The sequence below is a fragment of the Ranitomeya variabilis genome, chromosome 7 (genome assembly GCF_051348905.1).
Source record: "Ranitomeya variabilis isolate aRanVar5 chromosome 7, aRanVar5.hap1, whole genome shotgun sequence".
Classification (NCBI taxonomy): Eukaryota; Metazoa; Chordata; class Amphibia; order Anura; family Dendrobatidae; genus Ranitomeya; species Ranitomeya variabilis.
In genome coordinates this window covers 153,184,304-153,205,286 of record NC_135238.1, presented here as the reverse complement: position 1 = coordinate 153,205,286, position 20,983 = coordinate 153,184,304, and the positions used below count along the sequence as shown (strand labels likewise).

General features: G+C 45.5%; 1 protein-coding gene across 5 annotated transcripts in view; it reads left to right on the top strand.

Moving 5' to 3' along the window:
- The window catches only part of KIAA2012 (KIAA2012 ortholog), a 485,035-nt gene that overhangs the window by 108,221 nt on the left and 355,831 nt on the right, over positions 1 to 20,983 (top strand). For all 5 annotated transcript variants that reach the window (XM_077272089.1, XM_077272092.1, XM_077272094.1 and 2 more), the window contains exon 9: positions 7,031 to 7,180. In XM_077272089.1, coding sequence (XP_077128204.1) covers positions 7,031 to 7,180 — 150 coding nt within the window. The remainder of the gene's footprint in view (positions 1 to 7,030; positions 7,181 to 20,983) is intronic.

The following is a 20,983-nucleotide window of genomic DNA, read 5'->3' as shown; positions in this document are numbered from 1 at the left end:
GGTCACGGCAGCAGTGACCCGGTCCGTGGCCCTGGTCATCCAATAAAAGAGTCAATTTTAAATTAAAGGGGAAAATAAAGTTTCTAGGGGAATTGTTTGTGACGACACCCGTGGTATTCGGCAATGAAATGGTAGACGATGCCTGAGTTCAGGTCCTCTGGGGCAGATGGTGATGCAGCAGGCTTGGTACAGCTCTCCACAAGTAGAGCTAGGCCTCAGGGCAGTTATGGTGTTAAATGTGATGGTGGATGTTGTGGTGCAGGGCTGGTGACGCAGTAATAATTCAGAGGACACAGCAGTGTGCAGTTTCCACACCTTTACTCGGGGTTCTTAGATGCAGTCCCCAGCCGGGGTGCTGTGTCATTCGGGTCTGAGGTCCAGCCAGCTCTCAGGTAGTCTAGGTACACTTTGCCAGGACCCAATTCTTATGTGCCTTTCCAGGCCGTCTCTGCGCTGGCTCTCTCCTCTCCTACTGTTGTGAATTCCGTCTGGGTTCCCTCTGGTGGCCTTTAGCAATACTGCGGGTCTGGAGCTGGGCTCAGCTGCCTCATTTCCTGCTATGCTGGTTCCTATTTAACTCCACCTGGACCTTCACTTGTTGCCTGCTGTCGTTGTATTCAGTACTGGTTCTGACCTCTCCTGGATTTTCCTGGTGACCTGTCTATTTCTGAGAAGCTAAGTCTTGCTAGTTCTTTTTGCTCATTGTTTCCTTGAATTTGTTTCTCAGTATATGATGTGTTCAGTCCAGCTTGCTTATATGTGATTTTTCGCTTGCTGGTAGCTCTGGGGAGCAGAAGTGCGCCCCTCACATCGTGAGTCGGTGTGGGGGTTCTTGTACTCTCTGCGTGGATAGTTTTTGATAGTTTTTGTACCGACCGCACAGATCCCTGCTATCTTCTGTCTATTTAGTGTTAGCGGGCCTCATTTGCTTAAACCTGTTTTTCATTCCTACGTTTGTATTTTCCCCTTAACTCACCGTTATTATTTGTGGGGGGCTGTCTAAACTTTGGGGGTATTTCTCTGAGGCAAGTGAGGCTTGCTTTCTCTCTAGGGGTAGCTAGTTTCTCAGGCTGTGAAGAGGCGTCTAGGTTTTTAGGTAACGCTCCACGGCTGCCTTTAGTGTGTATGGAGAGGATCAGGATTGCGGTCGGTATAGTTCCCACTTTCCCGGAGCTTGTCCTACTATTCAGGTTTACCTATCAGGTCAGTTTGGTGACCCTACCACCGGATCATAACATCCTACCCTTCGTCATGACACACAGTTGTCCCAAGCCAGCAGCCTCGGATCTTGTCGGGCAATGTCTGTCTAGTCCCCTTGGTCCTATGTGGCTGCCTTTTCAGCGAATGTATGTGGATGTGGCACATACAGATACCACAGCCTCCGGCTGGCTAGCTGAGCCTTGTAGTTCTCCACTAGTCTTGGGGGGCCGGTTCCCCCACTGTGATGTGGTCCCTCCACCTGGCGGTGGTCAGCGTGGATGCGGGCTCCACGGGTGGATTGCTCACTACCCGTGCCCCTAGGACCCCTTATTTCTCTTCCTTCTGTAGCTTCACCTTTCTCTATCTCCCTCTCTCTTGGAGCTCCTTTCTGCATGTCTCACTCCTTCCACTTCCTCTAACTGACTCTCACATCTGCTTTCCTCTTCTCCTCCCCACAGACTGACTACACACTCCCCTCCAACTCCCACCACACTTCTTGCCTGATTGAGATCCCGCCCCTTTTTCTAGGGTCTGCCCAACTTGCCAGGCTAAGGTGATGTGATGATGAATGCAAGTGTGTGGGTCCTGGGTAGTTCCCCCTCCTTACCCGAGAGCGGAGTCCCTCACCTCTGGATGAGGTGCAGTACCTTTGTGGCGACCGGACCTCAGGGGCGTCATATATACATACATCAATTTTGTTGCAAAAATTACTGCGTATGGCGCCATAGCACAGCAACATCGATCGCTCTCTGATATAGTTCTGCTTCTGTTTATCTCAAGTCTGGCTGTTTACACACGGTGATCTTCTACTCTTGGAGCGCCCTCTCCACTTTAGAAGATCACTTGGCCATGGACGTCTTTGTGCCCTTAAGAACGGCCGTTAGGGGTTTGGCTATCATGGTGAAATTCAGGATAAATCGACAATAGTATCCCACAATTCCCAGAAACATCCTAACCTGTTTCTTGGAGATCAGTTGTGACCAATTTTGGATCGCCTCTACTTAGTTCGCTTGCGGTTTTATTTAGCCCCTTCTGACAATATGACCTAAGTATTTTGCCTCCTCCTTCCCCATGGTGCACTTCTTTGGACTTTCCTCAGAGCATCCAATACCACCTGAACCTTTTGCTGATGACTTACCCAATCTTGGCTAAAGATCACAATATCATCTAGGTAACCTGTGGTGTAATTCTTGTGAAGTGCTAAAATCCAGTCCATGGCCTTCTGGAAGGTAGCTGGGGCTCACTCCAGTCCGAAAGGCATTCTGGTATATTGGAAGCTATCATCAGGTGTAGAGAAGGATGCCTTCTCCTAGGCACTTTCGGACAGGATAATTTGCCAGTACCCTTTCCTTAGGTCAAGGGTGGTGATGTATTTGGCTGTCCCTAGCCTCTCAATGAGTTCATAAACCCGGGGTATCAGATATGCATCGAACTTTGACACCTCATTCAGCTTCCTATAATCGTTACAAAAACAGCATTCTCCATCAGACTTTGGCACAAGTACAATAGGGCTGGACCAATCTTTCTTCGACTCCTCAATGATGCCCAGACTCCGCATTCTCATTTCCTCCTTCGAAATCACATCGCAGTGGGCTTAGGGGATTACATATGGCTTTAGGTTTACCCGCACATGCGGCTCTGTCAGGATTTCATGCTCGACAACCTGCGTACATCCTGGCAATTCTGAAGATAGGTTTTGGTTGCTCTGAAGCAGTTCTCAGCACTGTTGTTTCTGGGCTGATGACAGTGTCTCTGCCACTGTGACATCATCAACCTTGGCTTCAGCATTGGCCCCGAGGAACATAGCTTCCACTGGTACACTGTCTCGCCACGGCTTAAGCAGGTTGACGTGGTACACTTGGTATGGTTTTTTTTTCTACCTTTGTGGTGGACCTTGTAATTGACCTCGCCCAGCTTTTCGACCACTTCGTATGGCCACAGCCACTCAGCCAGGAATTTACTTTCGAGAGTGGAAATCAGCATTAGCACCTGATCTCCAGGGCTAAACTGTCCCTGTCTCGCAGATTGATTGTAGACTCTTGCCTGGGCTTCTTAGGATTGAAGAAGGCTCTCTTTCACATTGGCTTCACCTTTACAATTCTTTCCTGCGTCTGAGACACATGCTCGAATGGTGAAAGCCCCGTACAGATTTGTGGAACTTCCCTAACAGAAAAGAGCAGATACAGAAGCAGGCAATCCCAGTCTCAGCCATCCTTCTCCATGATTTTTTTAGCATTGACTTCAGGGTCTTGTTGAACCTCTTCACCAGGCCGTCCGTGCTCTGGGGGTATCCCAGGGAAACCCAGGTCTGCTCCGGCCTAGGAAGGGAGTGGATAAATCCTTCCATAACAACACGCTCGACCACCTGGACTGTGGTGGAGGACTCCAATTACTACCATTTCTGTACAAAATGTAGCAACTCAAACATTTTGGAGTGAGGAGGTTTGTCCCCCCAATATGTTAAGTGGTGAACCATTTGAGCTCTGACAGGCATAGTCACTCCTGAGCGTGCTGATATCTCAGTTTTCAATTTGGCATACTCCTGTGCATCCTGTAAGATCTGGTCTTAATAAGCATTTTCGGGCTCCGGTGGCAGCTTCTGTAGCTCTGCTACCCTTTCAAACACTGTTAAAAATTCCTCAGCAACATTACCCGGGGTCATCTTTTGCACTGCATGTCTGAAAGCCTTCCGGATATATGAGTCATCACCTGCACTTGGGGAGGGCTGCCGCCGTCCCGTGAACAACCTCTACGAGGAGTTCCATCTGCCACTTAAGCACATCCTGTTGCTGCTGCTGCTGTTGCAGCTTCTGCACCAACAGTTTATTAATTTCCTGTTGTACTAGCTGCTGCTGGACATGGACCATTAGTTTGATCAGCTCCGGCGTCCCTTTCTGACATATAGCTGCCTTCACCCAAGACATGCAGTTTATCCTCAGCCATCACGCGTGATTCCTTGGGACATTGCCCACACTTTTAGCACCAACTGTGGTAGATCGACTCACCTGGCTGTTATGGAACTCCATGATTTCTATGTACGCCCTTGTGACTAAAGGCCCCGTCTCACATAGCGAGATCGCTAGCGAGATCGCTGCTGAGTCACTAGTTTTGTGACGCAACAGCGACCTCCATAGCGATCTCGCTATGTGTGACACGTACCAGCGATCAGGCCCCTGCTGCGAGATCGCTGGTCGTGTCGGAATGGCCTGGACCTTTTTTTGGTCGTTGAGGCCCCGCTGACATCGCTGAATCGGTGTGTGTGACACCGATCCAGCGATGTCTTCACTGGTAACCAGGGTAAACATCGGGTTACTAAGCGCAGGGCCGCGCTTAGTAACCCGATGTTTACCCTGGTTACCAGCGTAAATGTAAAAAAAAACAAACAGTACATACTCGCCTTTCGGTGTCCAGGTCCCTTGCCGTCTGCTTCCTGCTCTGACTGAGCAGCCGTACAGCGAGAGCGCAGCGGTGACGTCACCGCTGCGCTCTGCTCGCAGTGTACGGCGGCTCAGTCAGAGCAGGAAGCAGACGGCAAGGGACCTGGACACCGAAAGGCGAGTATGTACTGTTTGTTTTTTTTGGTAACCAGGGTAAACATCGGGTTACTAAGCGCGGCCCTGCGCTTAGTAACCCGATGTTTACCCTGGTTACCCGGGTGCTGCAGGGGGACTTCGGCATCGTTGAAGACAGTTTCAACGATGCCGAAGTCGTTCCCCTGATCGTTGGTCGCTGGGGAGAGCGGTCTGTGTGACAGCTCCCCAGCGACCACACAACGACTTACCAACGATCACGGCCAGGTCATATCGCTGGTCGTGATCGTTGGTAAATCGCTATGTGAGACGGGGCCTTAACACTCAATTTTGCCTTTCCTTGGTTTTCACATGTACTCACACAGAAAGCTAAGCACAGAAATGTGCCAGCCAGAGGGTGAGTTTATTTAATGACAAAAAAGTTTTTTGCTGGATGATAGTGCCAAGCTTTTCTTTTCTTTTTTTTTACGTATTGTGGTTGATCAGCTGACTCGACTGCTCACAGAGGTAGACACAGAAATGATTCCGTTTAAATCTTCCACTGGTTTATTAAAACCGTGCTGCATAAACTGCTGCAAAGTTAAGTAAATAAACACAGCTCTTCTGGCATATTGGGAAAACAAAAATAAATGGCATACAGTACAGTCTGTGTGGCTGCAGGGATGTGCCTGCTCAGGATAACAACGAGGTTCAGTTTTCTTCAACACAAGCACAGCTCTGGAGATCTCGTCTCCAGCCACACCAAACACTGAATGAGCCAGAAGGCTGCCTATTTACATTCAGGACCACACCCTGGGATGGAGATATGAACTGCCTCCCACACAGTCTTCAGCTGTCCACAAAAGCCCTTAACATGGCCAATTAACACTTCTCAGCACTCACTAAGGGCCCCTTCACACTGTGCAATCAAAGTCTGAACGAGCGTTCGATTTGTGACGTTTATCCGTCCTCGTTCCGAGGTTGCAAAGTGTGACATGGCGTTACGATTTGCGACGCAGCCCAGCATCGTACGATGTGAAAGAAAGAGCAGAACTTTCTTTCGTCGTAAATGTCTCGCTGTGGCGGTCGAAATCGTAGTATGTGACGGCGGTCATACGAGCTCGTAATGCGACTACGTGGGTTGGGCTTCCGCATACCTGTCTCCTGATTGGGCGTGACGTTTTAGCACGCCCATGCTGGTAATACGTCACGCTCGGAGTCGTAGGACTATGGCGGTGTGAAGGGTAGCGTACGATTGCGACGCGTGACGTTCACATCGCAACTACGTCAGAAAAAGCGTTAACATCGTAGAGTGTGACCGCTGGCTACGAGCTCGTACTGCGATGTCGAATATGACGCAAATGCGTCGTAATCGTAGCAGAATCGACCAGTGTGAAGGGGCCCTTAGTGTGCTGGAGCATTTTTTCCAGGTTCATATCACTGAAGTTAACATCCTCAGTGACACATATCTCTCCTCCAGTATTTTACTAGTGACCAACCATGTCTTAGAATATACGTGATGTGTGTTGATCATGTCGACTTAAACTGTTTAATTTTATGATAGTTTGTTATAGAAGCAAAAGCACTGGCAAAAATCAATTTTTCTCAAACCACATTATTCAGACACTTAATTTATATTTTTAAATTTTTGATTTTTTTCCAGGGTGATCTTATTTAAGAAATATGTAGTAGCTATCCTACATTATGGATGTGCTGTTTATGTTTATCAAACAAGAATAAACCACATTCTCATATTGTCTAAAAGACTTCTCATCCAGCTGCAGAATGGAAATGCTGCTTAACCTCAAACATTTTTTGCGGCCAACAGAATCTCTAGTGATGAGACGTTCTGTCAGTCCTCAAAGCCTTGTGTTTTACTTCTTGCATTCCAGCACATTCATTTCTATTGATTATTAGCCAAGCAGATAACCATTAGAAGCTTGCTTGATCTTAACCTTGTTTCTTGCATAGTATAAATTTAGAAGAACTTTTCAGATTTTTGTACAGTTGCCAATGGTCCAGTAGTGTAATGTTATACACTTAGAAAACAAAAGGCTTCTGAAGATGACACAGGAACATCAATTCCTGTTTCTTATATAGTGTATAGTAGCCCTAAATAAACACATTTACAAAGTATCCCTGTTGGCTTTCATCTAAGGTAGGTAAACATTTTGTGATTCTCCTCTTGGACGATTTAATTCTATATGTTTGCTATGTTGAGATGACATGCTTCCGATTCAGGTGTTCAATCTAGTTGTCTCCCATTGTTTTCTTTTGTTTCCATCATTGTGAAGATATTGAATAACATTTTGTGCTTTTAGAATCTGCTGGTGGTAAATCAAAGAATGAGAAGGGTTTTAATGAGGAGCACGTGGACCCCCTGCCTACCATTGAAATACCCACAGCAGTTGCAGAGAACAGGTTCAAAACCCTTCAGATGGATATAGATTGGAACTTGGATCCTAACTCAGGTAGCCCATCCTTACATTGCAGAAATGACAATTTGTAAAATAGAATTTACGAGAAAATTGTTTTTGACGCTACACTTACACAATAGTGTAGCACAGGGTTCCATAGAAATTACTAAGGTATAATTGCAACCTAAAGGTTTTGTTACATGTCCCTTAAATGTTTATTTATCATTGACGTAAATAGCAATGCCTTGATGCAAATGTGAATAGGACTATTATAGGTCTATTGTAATGGTAATGTGCAAGAGTCCACCAGTCAGTCAATGGACCGGTGGTCACAAGTGTTTATACGTAAACCTTAAAATTATGGAAAAATCTAAATGCGAGAAAACATAGGCAGATTGACTTTCTGTATTATTGGTTGATGCTCAGTATAGGAAATTGTGTCTACCCAGTTAAAAGAAACCTTAATCAATATGTTTTTAATTATTTCACTTCTAAGTCTAGATCACAGATTGCCTATGGTTTACGATGACATCTTGGGGCCTATTGAAGGTCCTCAATCAGCATCATTCTCTAGTGCGGAGTGGGGTGGTAGTCGTGGGTGAGGCACTTGTCTCCTCCTTTTACTCCCCAGCATGCTACATGAAACTATGGGTCCAGGCTGGGTGTTTGTACTCCTGCTGTGAAGGCCTTACGCCCGTGCGTCAGTGTGGTGGGTTTGCCAGGACCATAGGTTCCACAGATCAATAAAGGAGACTTCCGTTCAAAAATAAAGTCTTTACTGAATGGTAACTTGGTAAGGTTATATACAAGGAATAGCGGGTACTAAATCTTATGGATGTTCTCTTAGCGGTATGAAGGATTTTCACACACACTGTGTCCTTCCTCTGTAGTCTACTCTAGGCCTATTGAGGCACACTGTTTCGCCCTACTTCATCACAACCCAGCACATTCATAAAAGACCGATATAGCCAAATATTACATTATTTCACTCGTATAGTAAACAACATAAGGGAAAAAAAGATAAGTCAGAATTGATGTTTTTGGTCACCTCACCTTCCCCAATAAATGCAATAAAAGGTAATCAAAATGTCAAATGTACCCCAAAATGTTAGCTATAAAAACCAGCTGTTTAAATGAAAAATAAACTCTCTTACAGCATAATCGATGGTCACGTGAAAAAGTTATGAGATATTGACGACACATTATTTTTATAGAATTCTGACTTTTTTAACCTACTAAATTATATCTATCTATCTATCTATCTATCTATCTATCTATCTATCTATCTATCTATCTATCTATCTATCTAAATAAATGATGTTTGGTATCACTGCACCTGTACTGAAATGAAGCATCATGTTGCCAGGTCATTTTTACTGCACAGTAAGACACAGTAAAAATAAAAGCCAAAAAGCAATATCAGAATTATTTATTTTGTTTCACTATTTCACTCCACTTTGATTTTTTTCTCATCAATTACATAGTAAAAGTAATGACATACTGTATGTGTGTGTAAATGTAATAAGTTATCACCAAAACTTGAACAATTGGAGCTAAAGTTCCAATCGCATGAGGGCAGGCATTATTCTGGGCATCCTGTCAGTCATCCCAATGAAGAAAACAAAGGTTTTCCTGTATCAGCCTGTAATCACTATTTATAGGGAACAAATAAATGTCCTGTAGATAAGAAAGAATGCAAAGCTTAGCTGATTGCTTAGGCAATCTCCTTCTAAGGGTACCGTCACACAGTGCCATTTTCATCGCTACGACGGCACGATTCGTGACGTTGCAGCGTTGTATAAGTATCGCTCCAGCGTCGTATACTGCGGTCACACGTTGCAATACACGGCGCTGGAGCGATAATTTCATGACGTATTTGCGATGTAGAAGCCGTTGGTTACTGTGCGCACATCGTATACAACCTGTGTCACACGATGCAATCATGCCGCCACAGCGGGACACTAGACGATGAAAGAAAGTTTCAAACGATCTGCTACGACGTACGATTCTCAGCGGGGATCCGGATCGCAGTAGCGTGTCAGACACAGCGATATCGTAAATGCATCGCTGGAACGTCACGAATCGTGCCGTCGTAGCGATCAAAATTGCACTGTGTGACGGTACCCTAAAGGTGTCATCCATCTTGCCTGTGCATAATCCTCCATGTGTTTAAAGAGAAGATTAATGTGAAGATTGTCATTTTGAGCCTACACAATAAGCCATATTGGATAATTGCACAATCATAACCAATTTAGTACAATTAATGAATAAATGCTAAATGCCCAAAAGTATGTTTACTACTAGCATTACGCTTTTGGGGTGCAACCATTTTTCCACCTTCCCTTACTAACTGGTATGTGCAATGAAATTTACAGCTATTGCAGCCTACGTAGGCAAATATTAGTTAATGGACTTTCACTGTGATACTTACTGCCAGAAGATTTAAGGTACCTTCACACGAAACGACTTTACAACGAGAACGACAACGATCCGTGACGTTGCAGCGTCCTGGATAGCGATATCGTTGTGTTTGACACGCAGCAGCGATCTGGATCCTGCTGTGATATCGCTGGTCGGAGCTAGAAGTCCAGAACTTTATTTGGTCGTCAGATCGGCGTGTATCGTCGTGTTTGACAGCAAAAGCAACGATGCCAGCAATGTTAAACATGGAGCTAACGACCTGTGAGAACGATAAGTGCGTCACCGCTACGTCACAGGATCGCTCCTGCGTCGTTCTGGAGCTGCTGTGTTTGACATCTCTACAGCGATGTAAACAGCGACGCTGCAGCGATCAGATCGTTGTCGTTCTCGTTGTAGAGTCGTTTCGTGTGAAGGTACCTTAAGCCTTTCTAACAAGACAGTTCATGACATTTTGACCTGCTGGCTACCTGCAAGTGCTGCTATTGTGAAGTGGAACCATCTATAAGAAACAATAGCTCAGCCATGAAGCATTGGAGCAGCAGGTTCAGAGAACAGCAAGTATAGAAGCACATCAAAATCAACTGCACATCACAGATGGAACACGCACTACTGGTATCCAAACTACTGGAAACGTGGGAGGCTTTATAGAAGAATGAGATCAACATGTGTGACAGAAAGCCATAGCAGGAGTCGTGCAAAGCACGCTGGTATTGGAAGCAATAAATCAAAAACAGCCTTAGACATATGGGTGAGTGCTCTCAACCAAAGATGGAGGCAGTCACAATCCCCAAATGTAAGTGCAAGTGGCTGGGACTGCAATAATATACAAACAAGTTCAGCAGCTCTATGGATATGCCAAGGTTTGTGTGAGCATACAATTTTGAATTGCATTACTGCAATATAGACTATACTTATAAAACAGAGGTTCTTGGCGCACAATATTGCCAATTTGTGTGTGCCCACCAGCCACAACAAAGTGTTTACAAGGTCTCACAGTTTACTATTTCTCCTACGCATGAGGACGGGAATACTCTGGACCTGGTTTTCTCCCGTCCCGGATCGCTGCACGACTTTACTAACTCTTCTCTCCCGCTTTCGGACCACAACCTTCTTTCCTTCTCTGTCAAGAATTGTCTCCTCACTTGGGACACCCCCACTTACCACACTTATCAGAATACACGTTCCATTAATACCCAGCAGCTTATGGACAATCTCCACACATCTCTAGCCCCATCTCCTCCCTCTCCTGTCCAGACTTAGCATTGTCACACTTCAATAATACACTGAAGAATGCCCTAGATGAAGCAGCACCTTCTACACGCAGAAAGACCCGACACAGACAACGGCAGCCCTGGCACACTATGCAAACACGCTTTCTCCAGCATTGCTCAAGGTGTGCAGAGCGGCAGTGGAGAAAATCTCTCTTAGCAGAAGACTTCATCCACTATAAGTTCATGCTCAAAACCTATAACTCTGCCCTTTATCTGGCCAAACAATCCTATTTCATCACCCTCATCACCTCACTATCCAACAACTCAAAACGACTTTTTGAAACCTTAAACTCCCTCCTGAAACCTAAAGTACAGGCCCCCATCTCCAATCTCAGTGGTGAGGATCTGGCCACTTATTTCCTAGAAAAAATCAACCACATCCACCAGGATATCTCAGCCCAATCTCCTCAGTGCCTGGATCCCCTTCCCTGCTGCACCTCAAGCTCACTAGACATCTTTGAGCCTGTTTCAGAAGAAGTTTCCAAGCTCCTCGCTTCTGCTCGGCCTACAACCTGCAACAGCGACCCCATTCCTTCACATCTCCTGCAGTCTCTCTCACCAGTGGTCACCACTCACCTGACTAAAATATTTAACCTCTCTCTTGCTTCAGGTATCTTTCCCTCCTCATTTAAACATGCCATCATAACCCCTTTACTTAAAAAGCCATCCCTGGATCAGAACTGCACTGCTAACTACAGACCTGTCTCTAACCTTTCCTTCATCTCTAAACTCCTGGAACGCTTGGTCCACTCCCGTCTAATCCGCTATCTCTCAGATAACTCTCTTCTTGACCCCTTTCAATCTGGTTTCCGCTCTTTACACTCCACTGAAACTGCCCTCACTAAAGTCTCTAATGATCTAATAACAGATAAATCCAAAGGTCATTGCTCTCTGCTTATTCTCCTGGATCTCTCTGCCGCATTTGACACTGTGGATCACCAACTCCTTCTCACTATGCTCCGCTCCATAGGCCTCAAGGACACAGCCCTCTCCTGGTTCTCCTCCTACCTCTCTGACCGCTCCTTCACTGTATCTTTTGCCGGCTCCTCTTCCTCTCCTCGTCCCCTTACTATCGGGGTTCCGCAGGGCTCAGTCCTAGGCCCCCTCCTCTTCTCTCTATACACGGCCCCTATTGGACAAACAATCAGTAGATTTGGGTTCCAGTATCATCTCTATGCTGATGACACCCAATTATACACTTCTTCCCCTGACATCACCCCTACCCTAATTAAAAATACCAAAAATACCTTATATCTCCTCTCTCATCTCGGTCTATCGTCCTACACGTGCCCTCCGTTCTACAAATGACCTAAGACTAACATCCCCTGTAATCCGAACCTCGCACCTCCGTCTCCAAGACTTCTCTCGTGCTGCGCCAGCTCTCTGGAATGCACTTCCCCAGACGATCAGACTGATACCTAGCCCCGGCCTATTCAAGCGCGCTTTAAAAACCCATCTCTTCAAACAAGCCTACCACATCAACTACTCAGTAAACTAACTTTGCCCTGTTCCCTCCTTCCAAATATTATTCTGAATCTGCACCCTACTATTCATCTGTCTCCACACCCTCCATGCACACGATAACTGCACTGGATACTGAAAATCCCTATTTATTATAATTGCCAGACCTGAAATAACAAGCACTTTTCACCTATTGTGTCCCCCCCATTTCCTTGTAGATTGTAAGCTTGCGAGCAGGGACCTCACTCCTAATGTCACTGTTTAAATTGTCTTAACTTGTATTGAATTTGTCTGTATATGTGCAGCGCCCCCACTGCCGCAGGGCCGAGGGGTACCCAGTACCGGGCCTCCGAGTCTCCGCTCTGGGGTTGTCACGGTGGCTAGGCCCCGGTCCGTGACCCTGCCGAGGGGCGCACAGTGAATAATAGATGGATGTGGATGGTGGTGGTGCTGTGCAGTAAATAACGAGGACACCAGTTTGCAGTCTCTTTACCTCTTTACTGAAGATCTCTGGGTCCTCAGTCCGGAATCCGGATAACCAGGCTGCGCAAGTCCGGCCGGTCCAATGGCACCTCCAGAGTTCTCTTAGCAGGTGGAAATCTGTGCCTCCCTTCTAGCGCTAGGTGTTGCGGTCCTTCCCTGCTGTGCTTACGGAAAGTCCCCACAACTGTTGTGTCTGTTTCTTAAGTTCCCTCACAACTCGATTAGATGATGTTCTGCTAATCCTCCGTCCCTCCCGGATGTTACGGTTAGGACGGCACCCGTATGACGGGTAGGCTCGGAGCTCTTCCGGGACCCTAGAGTCGCCCCTCTCCACAAGTTGCCCCCCAAGACTGCATAGGTGATTTAGGTGAGACAGCCCGCCTTAGACTGACTGTCCTGCCGTTGGTTTAGAGCAGTGTTTTTCAACCAGTGTGCCGCGGCACACTAGTGTGCCGCGACACATGGTCGGGTGTGCCGCGGGGAACGGGAGTCAGCTGTTCTCTGTGCCGACTGTCAAGCTGACAGCCGGCACAGAGAAGCTGCAGCGCGCCGGCTCCCGGAGATCAATTGTACTCGCAGACATCTACCAGCTGCGAGTACAATTGAGGCTCTGACTGCCGGGTCAGAGCGACGCCAGCAGCGTGATCAGGTCATGTGATCACGCTGTGACGTCACTATCCAGCGCGCAGGAGAAAGAAGAGACTTGGTAGTAAGTGCTCCTGTGCTGTGGAGCTGAAGACACCGAAGATTCAGCGTGGGGTGGGTTTATGGGGAGTATGTGGGGGGATTTATTAAGTGTGTGGGGGGATTTATTAAGTGTGGGGGGATTTATTCAGTGTGGGGGGGGATTTATTCAGTGTGTGGGGGGATTTATTCAGTGTGTGGGGGGATTTATTCAGTGTGTGTGGGGGATTTATTCAGTGTGTACGTGGGGGGGGCTGGAATTTATTTAGCATGTGTGGGGCAGGGTGCATTTATTCTGTGGAAGGGGATGGATTTATTCTATCGGAAGGGCAGTGGATATATTCTGTGGGGGTGAGTGGGGAGATGGGGGTGGACACAGTAGCGAGGGGAAAAATGTGTGCTGACAGTACTGGGAGCAACGGTGATGGGATGTGTGAGGACAGTATGGGGAGTCGGGGGAATGTGTGAGGGGGGAATGTGTGAGGAGGAAATATGGAGAGAGCAAAGGGGTATGTTAGCAGGGGGGGGATGTACAGGAGGAGGCTATTAGAAATGTGTGCAGACAGTATGGGGGGATGAAAGTGTGAGTGGACACATAATAGATACTGAGTAGTGTGAGGGTAACAGCCAGGAGGAGACAGTATGCCAAGTAGGAGGAGTGTAATGAAGGGGCACAGTAGAGAGACTGGGCTCTCTATGAGGGACACCGTATGAGAAGGCAGTGTGAAGTATGGAAAAGAGAGAGAGGGTAGTGTGGATGGCATGTACCATAAGAGGGACAGTGAGGGTCATATTATGTGCTGGGAATAAAGTGAGGGGCAATTATTTACTCAGAGGCTCAGCCTAGGGCAGATATTGTTATTCCGGAGCATTATAATAACACTGCTATCTTTAAGGGTGTTGTGTCGGGATGTGCTGCAGAAGACAGGAGAAGATGGAAGTCTGCAGAAACGAGCTCTGCCGGTGGATGAGAAGAGTCATCATGGCATCTGGACAAGGTGAAGATGAAAAGAAAGAGGCGACTCCACAAACAACGTCATCTATCAGGTACCTGGATGTAAATGTGTTTTTTTTGTGATACTAATTCTCATTTTTATTTGTTAGGAACATTAAAGGGGATGTCCAAGGTTGTGATGAGTCTGCAGTCATACTATGTGACTGCAGACTTCTGAATTCTCACAGTGCACACTGCTATCATAATTCTCTGATGTTGGTGATTTACATACATGCGGTCACGTGCTGACTAGATATGTGTGGCCTCATTCAATGAAAATGAATTGACTGAGGCCGGACACGTCTAGTTAGAATGTGACCAGAAGTATCCAAATCACATACTTGTGCTGTCATGACCGTCCACTCTGGCCACCGGCAAGGGAGAATCCTGAAAGTGTGCAGTGCTTGCGCTGTGAGAATTCAGAAGCCTGCAGTCACATAGAATGACTGCGGACTTTCATCTCAAACCTGGACGCACCATTTTGTGCCATTTTGGTTGGTGGTGTGCCTCGGGATTTTTTAAGTATAAAAAGTGTGCCGCGGCTCAAAAAAGGTTGAAAATCACTGGTTTAGAGTATTGCCTGAAGCTGAATATTGTAATACTCCCTCGGCGTTCCGACCGCCGGTTGTGCGCCTCAGTAGGATGTTGCCTCGGTCTCACAGCACGACTCCTACTGGTATTCTCCTTGTTGCTTTGATCTCGTTTCTCACTCAGCACAATCTATCTCGCCTCTAATCCTTCCTTGGGCACCGCCGCTATGCTGAGCAGGCACGGTCCCGTGACGTTCTCTTAAGTTGCCAGGCCTCTGTCAGGATCCCACCCCTGACAGGGACCCTACCGAATCTTCCCGCACAACACCCTCTGCCACAAGGTGTTGCCTGGTTCCAACCCAGTCAGCTTTCTCTCTAACTTCCTGCCTGACCCCCAGTTTTACCAGTATGTGAGGAGTGGCCTAATGAATAGAACCCTTAGCTCCCCCTGGAGGCCCGGCTGTGAAATGTATTGGTGTCTGTGATACCTGGTCAGATGAACTCCTTCAGTGCCATCAGACGTACCATAGCTCCCCTTAGTGGCGGAGCCACAGTACTGCAACGACCAGGACTCTGGGGGCGCTGCATATGTCCTCGCTTAATTGTAAAGTGCTGCGGAATATGTTGGCGCTATATAAATAAAAATTATTATTATTATTATTACTCCATTGTAAATGTGAAACTACACTATCAACTTTACCTTTTTGAGATTAAGGCCTACATATTTAAATGTCATAATTGTATTTATATTTGATGAGCACTCCTCTCATCTGTGTAAGGAAGTTTTTAACCCTTTTCTGACATCGGACATAATAATCTGTCCATGTGACCTGGGTCTATTTGACCAGGGACGGATTATTACGTCATTTTTTTTAATGCGACACTGCGATCGAAGTCACGATGATTGCATTAAAATTCAGGCACCATCTTACCTCTTTGTAGATGGTGTCGTCATCCTGAGGGGTGTCGCCGCCCTCCCACAACCACAATCGCTGTGATTGGCTGTTCAATTCAGCCAACCGCAGCATTTCTCAGTGTTTCAGGCAATCAGATTGCCTGAAACACTGATGTTCCAGCTTCTGATCAGCTTCTGATCAGTGCTCCAAGAGCATCAATCACAGGCTGCTGCCTGGCAACACCACGGCATGGCCTGGACCCACTCTGATTGGCGCAATCTATTACATCAATCGCACCAATCAGAGGGCACAGCCCTGGCTGTGACCTGCCTGGGATCGGAACTGTAAGAGCACCGATCCAAGGCTGGTGCCTGGTAATGCCATGCATGGCCTGGACCCGCTGATTGGCGCAATTAACGATTACATCGATCTCGCCAATCACAGGGCACAGCCGCGGTGTGACCGCGCTGTGACCTGCCTAGGATCTGAGCTGTCTTTGGAGATCAGGAAGGAGCAGGCCCCAGTACTTCTGTAACTGAAGGTGCTCGTATCATACCAGGTCAACATTTACATAGAATGGTGTCACTTTTGGGTATTTTATGCCATATAGACCCCTCAAAGTGACTTCAAATGTGAGGTGCTCCCTAAAAAAGTGGTTTTGTAAATTTTGTTGGAAAAATGAGACATCGTTGGTCAATTTTAACCGTTATAACTTCCTAACAAAAAATTTTTGTTTCAAAATGGTGCTGATGTAAAATAGACATGTGGGAAATGTTATTTATGAACTATTTTATGTGACATATTTCTCTGATTTAAGGGCATAAAAATTCAAAGTTTAAAATTGCAAAATTCTCCAAATTTTCACCAAATTTCCGTTTTTTTACATAAATAAATGTAAGTCATATCGAAGACATTTTACCACTATTCTGAAGTATAATACAGTTACGTCCATATATATTTGGACAGAGACAACATTTTTCTAATTTTGGTTACAGACATTACCACAATGAATTTTAAACAAAACAATTCAGATGCAGTTGAAGTTCAGACTTTCAGCTTTCATTTGAGGGTATCCACATTAAAATTGGATGAAGGGTTTAGGCGTTTCAGCTCCTTAACATGTGCCACCCTGTTTTTAAAGGGACCAAAAGTAATTGGACAATTGACTCCAAGGCTATTTCATGGACAGGTGTGGGCAATCCCTTCGTTATGTCATTCTCAATTAAGCAGATAAAAGGCCTGGAGTTGATTTGAGGTGTGGTGCTTGCATTTGGAAGGTTTTGCTGTGAAGTAAACATGCGGTCAAAGGAGCTCTCCATGCAAGTGAAACAAGCCATCCTTAAGCTGCGAAAACAGGAAAAACCCATCCGAGAAATTGCTACAATATTAGGAGTGGCAAAATCTACAGTTTGGTACATCCTGAGAAAGAAAGAAAGCACTGGTGAACTCATCAATGCGAAAAGACCTGGGTGCCCACGGAAGACAACAGTGGTGGATGATCGCAGAATAATCTCCACTTACTTTTGGTGGGCCGAATAATATTGCACGCCCCACTTTTCAGTTCTTGAATTTCCACAAAAATGTAAAATAGCCAATAAATTTCATTCAACTTCACAATTGTGTTCCACTTGTTGTTGATTCTTCACCAAAAATTTACATTTGGTATCTTTATGTTTGAAGCATGATATGTGGGAAAAGGTTGAAAAGTTCCAGGGGACCGAATACTTTCGCAAGGCCTCTATTTTATCAGTGTAATCCATATAGCAGTGATTCGGTTCAAAATTCATATATCCAATGTTGAAATATATGTTGGTGCTTCTGGACCCTTCTTCTCAGGCTCTGCTGGTCGGTTTTCATTTTTTTAAATAAATATGCAAACATTTCTACATTTCTGGGGGGGGGGGGTTCAGTAAAGATGGGGTTGAAAGTTAACATTAATGAGAAAAAAAATGAACTTTTTTTGAATTTACCTAATGGCTGCAATGAAGCAAAGAGTGAAAAATCTAAAGGGGTCTGAATACTTTCCGTACCCACTGTGTATGTGTATATATATATATATATATATATATATATATATATATACATATGTATGTATTTGAGTTTACTATATACAATACTACATACAATAAACTAAGTATGAATTGAAGTCCATTAATAATAATAATAATATAATAATAATAATCTCTTTATTTATATAGCACCAACATATTCCACAGCGCTTTACAGTTTGCCCACTTTATCATCGCTGTCCTTGATGGGGCTCTAGCATTTAGATTCCCTATCAGTATGTCTTTGGAATGTGGGAGGAAACCGGAGAACCCGGAGGAAACCCACGCAAACATGGGGAGAACATACAAACTCCTTGCAGCTGTTGTCCTTGGTGGGATTTGAACCCAGGACTCCAGCACTGCAAGGCTGCACTCCTATCCACTGAGCCACTGTGCTGCCCCAATATATCCATTGTTCAAATTTTGGAAATAATGAATAATTAGGGGCAAAGAGCCAGACCCCAGATTGAAAAAATAAGAGAGAGGGGACAATGGAGAAGAAATGGGAGTGAGGAGGGCCTAGCCACAAACTAATATTAGCCACAAGCTTATAGAAACCACCCAAAATTGAAATTCTCATTTAAACCGTGAGGATTGACCACATTCTATTTTTTAAGGAGTGCCAAGTCCAAATCTCCACCCCTGATATCCAGTTTTTGTTGGTAAATCACACATCCTTTGTGTTCCTTCCAATGTAATCCATGCACATCCTTAAAGGGAACCTGTCACCCCGTTTTTTGAAGATGAGCTAAAAATAGCGTTAAATAGGGGCAGAGCTGGGCGTTACATTAGTGTCTTTGTGTGCCTTTATTACCCACCTATGCTGCCAAAATACCTTTGTAAAGTCGCCGTTTTCTGCTGTCACTCACGCTGGTCTGGTCCTATGGGCGTGGTGACAGCGCTGTTTCTCCCCCAGAATCCTGCTCATCATTACGTTGGTGGCGTAGTGGTGTGCGCATGTCCAAAAGGCGAATCCACTGCCCAGGTGATGAAAAACAGCGCGATCTGCGCTATTCAGCCGTTTACCGGTGGGCGGGATTCCTCGCGTGCGCAGATGGAGATCGCGGCGGCCATTTTCCTGAAGCCCCGGGCAGCAGAGCGCTCCATCTGCGCACGCGCGGCCACAGGAAAGATGGCCGCGCCCACCGGTAAACGGCTGAATAGCGCAGATCGCGCTGTTTTTCATCACCTGGGCAGTGGATTCGCCTTTTGGACATGCGATGTTGACGAAGATGGAACATTTTTCCTGAAGCGTCTATACAAAATTTTTTTAGGAACCAGAACTTGATAGGCCTTACACATTTTACAGGGAAAGAAACCAGGATCTCATGTCACCACTGACTTTTCAATACGTCTAAAGTGACTGGATACCAGAAGGTTGGAAATGGACATGGTTTTCCGATAACCTGAGGCCCTAGGTGTTAGATATTTTTGAAGATCACAGTCTGATCTAAGAATGTTTCAATGTCTATTCAGGAGCCTCAGCATTGAAGGCCAATCCTCATGGTATTACTGGATGTAATTATTTGAGTTCTGGTTATGGGTTTTTGGGTTCAAAATATCCTTTCTCTCTGTTCTTAGAGCGATGTTACATGCTTTTTTAATCATCTTTTTTGGATAGAACGACTCCTTGAAAGAAACTATCAGTTCAATAGCTCTCTGTTTAAAGCTTTTAAAAGTGGAGCAGTTTCAGCGCAATCGCAAAAACTCTCCTTTAGGAATAGCCTTTTATAGTTTTTATAGAGTAGGCACTTTCAGCATCCAAAATGCTATTAGTTGCAGTCTGTTTTCTAAATATATCAGTCTGGATCACATTTTCTGTGTCTCTCAGAATCATTATATCTAGAAATGGGATTTGGTCTTTATGGAAGGAGAGTGTAAGTTTCAGATTTATCTGTTATTGAGGACATTAATGAATTCTCTCAAGTCTTCTTCAATTCCTCTCCATATTACGAGGATGTAATTTATGTAACATTTCCACGTTACAATCTGATCAACACAAGATGACATTTACTCAGAAAAAAACACACTCCTCCTTCCCCCATCCTAGATATAGATTTGCAAACGTAGGTTCTCCCATTGCGTTTCCCCGCATTTGGAGATAGAAGCAGCCATCAAAGAGGAACTAATTCCTTTTCAAAATATGTATCAATAAATTCAGGACGAATTCTCTACATTCCTGACTATATTCAAAGTTTTTGAATATAGAAATAAATTTACGGCCCCACAGCCTGTTTCTTGATCTATGCTAGTATATAAGCTCTCTACATCACAAGTTGCAAGTAGTTCTTGCTGGCCTAATGTGGTGTTATGTCATTCCTGTAGGACTTGCATAGTGTCTCTGGTATAGGAGGGAAGATCGTAGATATATCCTCTTAATTCCTGATCTAGCCATTGACTGGCTTTTTCTGTCGGGTTCCCTGTACCAGAGACAATTCGTCTAGCGGGTGTGTTTTCAAGGTTTTTGTGGACCTTGGGGAGAATGTGAAATGTCACCACAAAATTTTTTTTTTCATTCTTGGTTATTGCTCCTACCTTCCACCCTCGTTGAGGCCGGTTTCACACGTCAGTGGCTCCGGTACGTGAGGTGACAGTTTCCTCACGTACCGGAGCCACTGACACACGTAGACACATTGAAATCAATGCATCTGTGCAGATGTCATTGATTTTTTGCGGACCGTGTCTCCGTGTGCCAAACACGGAGACATGTCAGTGTTCGTGGGAGCGCACGGATTACACGAACCCATTAAAGTCAATGGGTCCGTGTAAAACACGTACCGGACACGTTCGCTGTAGAGAAGATATGAATAATCCTTTTTTTTTGTTTGTTTCTCGTGTTTAACAAAGATCCATGTCCCCACCCCCTGTGCACCCGCCCGCTGTTATTAAAATACTCACCCGCCTCCCTCGCAGTGTCCTGTCCTGGCCGCAGCTTCTCCTGTATGCGGTCACGTGGGGCCGCCCATTACAGAAATGAATATGCGGCTCCACCCCTATGGGAGGTGGAGCCGCATATTCATGACTGTAATCGGCGGCCCCACGTGACCGCTCATACAGTAGAAGGTGCAG